The sequence below is a fragment of the Amblyomma maculatum genome, chromosome 7 (assembly GCF_055883805.1).
Source record: "Amblyomma maculatum isolate TAMU_Amacu chromosome 7, ASM5588380v1, whole genome shotgun sequence".
In the NCBI taxonomy this organism is placed as follows: Eukaryota; Metazoa; Arthropoda; class Arachnida; order Ixodida; family Ixodidae; genus Amblyomma; species Amblyomma maculatum.
In genome coordinates this window covers 30,907,727-30,914,173 of record NC_139350.1, presented here as the reverse complement: position 1 = coordinate 30,914,173, position 6,447 = coordinate 30,907,727, and the positions used below count along the sequence as shown (strand labels likewise).

Below are 6,447 nucleotides of genomic sequence, written 5' to 3'. Positions count from 1 at the left end.
TCATTCCATGATCTTCCTTTTTCATTTGTACATACCATCATCATCGTCCCGTGGCGCCGGCTCCGGCACGCGCCTGGGTTTTTGTCATCGGATTAAAACGCTAGACAATGCATCGCTGGCCTTGCCGTCACGACCTTGCCGTCTCAACCTAGCCTTCACAATATATATATATATATATATATATAAGCATTTGCGTCGCTGTGAGTTAGCTTGCACTTGTGGTATTTAGCCAGCGATTACCTTCCTTCAAGCATGCCGCATACACACACTCGACCTCGTCACCATGTCAGGGCTGCGGCAGCGCTTGCTGCGTATCTTCGGCCTCCGCTTCGTACCATGTCGCCGTCTGCCTTTGTTGCCTCCCCGCAATTCAGGTTGCAGCTTCTTCAGTTTTTGCCCTACCATAACTATTCCCGTCTTTTCAACCCGCCTTCTATCCTGCCTGGTGGCGACTATTATTCCAGCAAAGACAAACTAATACAATATCATTTGGCTTTACCGCACCAATGAGCTGTACGGTGCGTTTGTGCTTAGTAGCAATTTTGTGTGCAGCTGATACCAGCATTAACCACACGGCAGTACATCCATTATCGTGGTGTCATGCATGGCTTTCAGGCGCCGCTTGTCAGTCCGCAGATGTAATGAATTAAATTGGATACCGGCTTCTTGAACGGTTCATTGTCTGAGATTAGGCAGAAGCGAAATGAAAGCGAACAAACGCGCCTGTGACGACAAGGGCCCATCGAGGGTCTGTGGGTGTCTGACAACCGGGACGTACGGTGGACGACGATGCGTGCATGCAATTTTTAGAACCGCAAAACGTCTAAGAATAATGGCATCGATTCTGAGAGCGCAATGCGCACGAACGAGCACCTTGACGTGCAGAGCTACCGCACAGGTTCGCAACAGGCTCGTGTGTCTGCTTCAATATTGCTTCTACCAGTGGTAACCGAACTTGACCGGGCTGAGGGAATGGATGCCGAAGACTCGAATTGCAATATATGTCGAGGGCCCCTATGAGCTCGAGAGTAATCATCCCTGGCCTACGAAACGTCATGCAATAATTTCTGATCGCAAACCAGAAATCTAAATTGGGGTTATTTTAGAAATACATGTCTCGTTGCATCTTAACCACTTGAGGCTCGCAAACGACATGTGCGATCCGGGCCCACCGGTAGTATACATTGCCATGATAAGTCACCGCCGAATCATTGTGGAGAACGTTGAGCAACCACCTAGACCAACACGCGTAGCACAATTTTATGAAAGGTCATGACCTAAAAACTACCAAAGATATAAATCTCGGTCACCGTAAACCTAATCAGCGAGTTTGGCTTGGACATCTGGAGGAGCTACCGCACACCTAATTTGTCATGTGCGTTCTATTCGATTGTTGCTTAGTGTATCGGTAGCTAAGTCATCGTCCCGGAAGCCACGGGACATGCGCACACAGTCGGCTTCTGGGGGAGAGGAGGTCGCCCTTCTTTCCAGTGGTGGCTATAAAACCAGCGCGCAATAAAGCACGAAGGCTCCTTTTCCCTGCAACCGTGTTGTCATGTTCTATCGACTGTGACAGCCGATACATGGTGTCAGAAGTGGGACGCCACCGACCAACAAGATGGAATTCCTAAAGCCACCGGAGCCGCTGCGTGTGACAGAGGACATCAGCAAGCACTGGGAGCTCTTTAAACAGAAATTTGAGCTCTTCTTGACTGCATCGGAGCCAACCGAAAAACCTCGACCAGAGTCTGCGAAGGCCGCGCTGCTCTTGAGCATCGCAGGTGAGGAAGGCATCGCAATCTACAACACGTTTACCTTTGCGGATGGCGAGAACAAGCTCGACTATGCGACGGTGGTGAAAAAGTTTGAAGAATACTGTGCTGCCCAACGGAACGAAGTCCACGAGCGGTATATCTTCAGGAAACGGATGCAAGATTCTGGTGAGCCCTTTGAACATTTTTTGCGTGATTTGAAGACGCAAGCCCATTCATGCAATTTCGGCTCATTGACGGAGTCAATGATTAGAGACCAAATAGTTCTTGGCACCAGTGATAGCAAAGTACAAGAGAAGTTGCTCGCAGACAGCCAGCTCACCCTCAAAAAAGCAGAAGGAATCTGCAAGGCCGCTGAGAGCGCAGCTGAACACCAAAAGATATGGAATGAGCGCCAGCAGCAAACGGTGGACTTGGTGCGAAAGGAAAGCTCGTTTTTGGGTAAAGCGCAATCAAAGCAATTCAAGTGCAGAAAATGCGGCCGAACTCATGCGCCGCGAAGCTGCCCAGCGTTCGGACGTACATGCAGAAAGTGTCAAGCAAGGAACCATTTCGTGGTCTGCTGCAAGGTGGACGCACTGCAAGAATCCGAAGAAGACTTTAACGTACTCGACGTGTCGGTTAACAGAGTCAGCAGTCGACGTGAATGGACCGTTGAAGTATGCATGAACAGTTTGCTGGTGAAGTTGAAAGTGGACACGGGATCCCAAGCTAACCTGTTGCCCTTCGGTCTTTACAGGAAGATGAATCCCAAGCCATCATTATTGCCGAGTAGTGTGATCCTGAGATCGTATGGCGGCGGCATTATCAAACATATGGATGTCCTCAGAACTCAAGTGGAGCTGAATAACCGAAAGAGCGTTTGCAACTTTTTCGTAGTGCGCAAAGGAAATCAAGCAATCCTTGGTCTTGAAGCAAGCGAAGAACTGAGTCTTCTGCCGCGGGAAGTTCACAACGTAACAGTGAACAGTTCTGATAAAGTCATTCACGATTACCAACACCTGTTCAGCGGCACAGGCTGTGTTCGAAGCCAATACCGCATGGCCCTGAGCGAAGGCGCCACACCTGTTGTCCAAACAGCGAGACGGGTACCTCTGGCTCTGCGAGAACCGCTTCGGCTAGAACTTGAATGCATGGAAAAGGCTGGGATCATCACAAAAGTCACAGAAGCCACAGACTGGGTGAGTCCTCTCGTTATCGTTCGCAAAAAAGACTGCAATATCCGAGTGTGCATGGACCCTAGAAAGATAAACGAATGCAAATAGCGAGAACACTACGAAATGCCAAGGCGAGAAGATATAGAATCCGAGCTAGCGGGCGCAACAGTGTTCTCCAGACTTGACGCAAACTCGGGGTTCCATCAGATCCCATTGCACGAAGAGACCTCCAGGATTTGTACTTTTGCAACACCGTTCGGTCGATATCGTTTTTTACGGATGCCTTTCGGTATTTCGTCGGCATCTGAAGTGTTTCAGAAAACACTAAATGAAATTTTTGAATCTCTTCCCGGCGTGAAAGTGTACGTCGACGACATACTAGTCTGGGGCACTTCCCGGCAGGAGCACGACGTACGCCTTCGGTCAGCTCTGCAAGCAGCTGAGCAGGCCGGTCTCACATTTAATCGTGAGAAGTGCACAGTTGGCGTTCAAGAAATTGAGTTCTTGGGCGACGTTATCAGTGCAGAACGTATAAAACCGAGCCCTTCACTAGTGAAAAGTATGTTGGAAATGCCCGCCCCCTCTGACAAATCGGGAGTTCTGCGAATGATGGGGGTCGCAAACTACTTTGCAAAATTTTTCCCCACGCTGGCGGAAAGAACGACTCTTCTCAGGAGCCTAATCAGACAAGATGCAGTTTTTGAATGGACAGATAACCATGCGAGTGAATGGAAACTACTATGCCATAGCATGAGCCAACAGCCGCTCCTGTCAATGTTTGACCCCAAAAAACCAACAAAAGTGTCCTGTGATGCATCACAGAATGGGATTGCTGCAGCTTTAATGCAGTGTCATAGCGATTCCTGGAAACCCGTGGCTTATGCTTCCAAAGTGCTCACTGACGCGCAGCAGCGGTACTCTCAAATAGAGAAGGAAGCACTGGCTATCGTATACGGCTGCGAAAAGTTTCACCACTTTGTCTACGGCCGGCAGGTTATTGTGGAAACAGACCACCGCCCATTAGTTGCCATCCACAAAAAAAGCAGTTGGCGATATGCCGCCAAGGCTGCAGCGGTTTTTTCTTGGGCTGATGCGTTATGACATCACAATATTCTTCGTTCTACGAAAAAAACTTCTGCTCGCCGACATGCTATCAAGGGCCCCCGCCGAGGACGATAAGAGCATCCAGAGCGATGACGTGGAAGTTCATGCCGTAAGTGTGGTTTGCTCACTTGTCAGCGACGACACGTGGAAGCGACTGGCCGTAGAGACGAGGAACAATCCTTATCTGAGCTCCGTTCTATAATGCCTAAGTAATTGTATTCCTATCGAAGGGCCGCTGAAGTCAAGCGAGGGCGAACTGTCCGAAGTTAGAGGCGTCCTGCTAAAAGGCTGCAAGGTTATAATACAAACTACCTTACAACGGGAAATGTTAGAAAAAATACATCATGGTCATATGGGCATTAATAAGAACAAACTCAGGGCACGGCGTCTAGTTTTCTGGCTTGGAATGAACTCGGACATTGAGGCGTTTGTCAAGAAGTGTAGCGTATGTATGCAGTACGCCTACAGCCAACCAAGAGAGCCATTGAAAATGCGTCCTGTGCCTGAAAAGCCCTGGTACCGAGTGGGCATCGACATCTTCCAGTATGGTAGCAAATCCTACTTGTGTTTATACGATGCGTTGTCAAACTTCCCCGAAGTAGAACTGCTTAACGACTTGTCAGCGAGGAGCATCATAGAGTCAACTAGCTCCATTTTTGCACGATACGGCATACCAATGGAGGTATGCACAGACAGTCCGCAGTTCGCATGTAACGACTTCGCTGCCTTTGCAAAGCGATATGATTTCAAACACACCACCTCGAGTCCACGATTCCCTCAATCAAATGGTCTCGCGGAGAAGGGTGTGCAAATTGTAAAGCGCATCCTAAAGAAAACCACCGAACTTAAACAAGATTTATGGCTGGGACTTCTTTCTTAGAGGACCACACCTCTAGAGTGCGGTCGAACCCCTGCAGAGATCCTCCAAGGACGCGAGCTTCGCACCACATTGCCGGACCTGCGCTGTAGTGCCAACTACCAAGTGTACAAGCATCGCCAGACCGAAAGCCTCAAACGGCCGTTGGCTCCACTGCAGAAAGGTGACGTCGTTCGGGTGAGGCAGAACACCTGGTCACCGAAAGCTCGGATCTTGCGTCAGTCCAGGTTTCCCAGGTCGTACGACGTACTCACCGAAGGTGGAAGAGTTCTGCGACGCAACCGGCGGCACCTGCTACCGACCAGTGAATTCTTTGAGAGGGAGCTGCCGGACTTCGTCGACGACGAAAACAGCTCGGACAATTCGGCAACCTCGGCCCGCACTGGTCCACCGCAGTCGCGTACTATCATGCCACAGCTCGGCACAGCGCCTCCAACGCAGGATCCCCCGCGCACTGCCTCGCCAGCACCAGCACTAAGGAGATCAACAAGACAAATAGCACCACCTCGGCGGCTCATGTACAACAAGGACTTTGTACAGGTGCCTTAAATTTCCAATGCAAGTGAAGTCAACAAGGCGTCTGTGCGAGGGCCATACACCATTCAGATTTGTTTGTAACAGAGTTTTCTTCTCTTTTCTCTTTTCCTCTTTCTTTTTTTTTTCCAAACGAAGGAGGATGTATCGGTAGCTAAGTCATCGTCCCGGAAGCCACGAGACATGCGCACACAGTCGGCTTCTGGGGGAGAGGAGGTCGCCCTTCTTTCCAGTGGTGGCTATAAAACCAGCGCGCAATAAAGCACGAAGGCTCCTTTTCCCTGCAACCGTGTTGTCATGTTCTATCGACTGTGACACCCGATACACTTAGAGAGCATGGCTACATCAATCCATTGCTTCCTGCTTACTTATCGATTGATCGATCCACTCATACATAAAACCCTGTTCATCCCCATTACGGCCCAAAGCTTTGTTGAGACGGCTAAGCGAAACCATAGATGTCTATCGATAGGAGCGCGCGTTCCTCAGAAAGGTTGCAAAGGGGCCAAACTTACGAAAGCCTAGTTGAAACAAAGCTGCTGGCCACTGGCTGCTCGAAGGGTCGCTGCTGGCTACCGCAGATCTGCGCAAGTCTGCTCTAGCTCTAGCTGCATAAGCTCGAAATGCAGTGCGCGCACTTCTTCTTCGCTTAGGAGAACTCAGAAGTGTAAAGCCGCTGTTATTGCAGATTCTTAGATTCCATACTGGAGAATTGAGATTAAAAATTTGAGCGAATCAGGTTCACTGAGGTTGAGGGTGGTAGTGGGGCTTGCTGATCTTTAAGATTACAAAGAAAAATAGGAAACGAAAACGTGATTAGCAATAATAATATCGAACATTATGACCAAAGAATTATAGCGCTCAGTAAATTTGTATTGCAGGCAGAGCAAACATTCTCTTCGGCACGTCCCAGAATAGAAGTGGTAATAGACAGAATAACTGCTGAATACAAGCGCAAGATAAGTTTCTTTAATAGCATTTCTAAGAACCGCCTCCTGAGCGA

At 49.2% G+C, this 6,447-nt stretch overlaps 1 protein-coding gene across 1 annotated transcript in view; it reads left to right on the top strand.

Moving 5' to 3' along the window:
• Nucleotides 1-5,459, top strand: part of LOC146182890 (uncharacterized) — a 37,601-nt gene extending 32,142 nt beyond the window's left edge. Inside the window, exons 2-3 of the mRNA XM_084608292.1 lie at nucleotides 1,577-1,940; nucleotides 4,930-5,459. Of these exons, the coding sequence (XP_084464418.1) occupies nucleotides 1,577-1,940; nucleotides 4,930-5,459 (894 nt within the window). The remainder of the gene's footprint in view (nucleotides 1-1,576; nucleotides 1,941-4,929) is intronic.
• The last annotated feature ends 988 nt before the right edge of the window (nucleotides 5,460-6,447 follow it).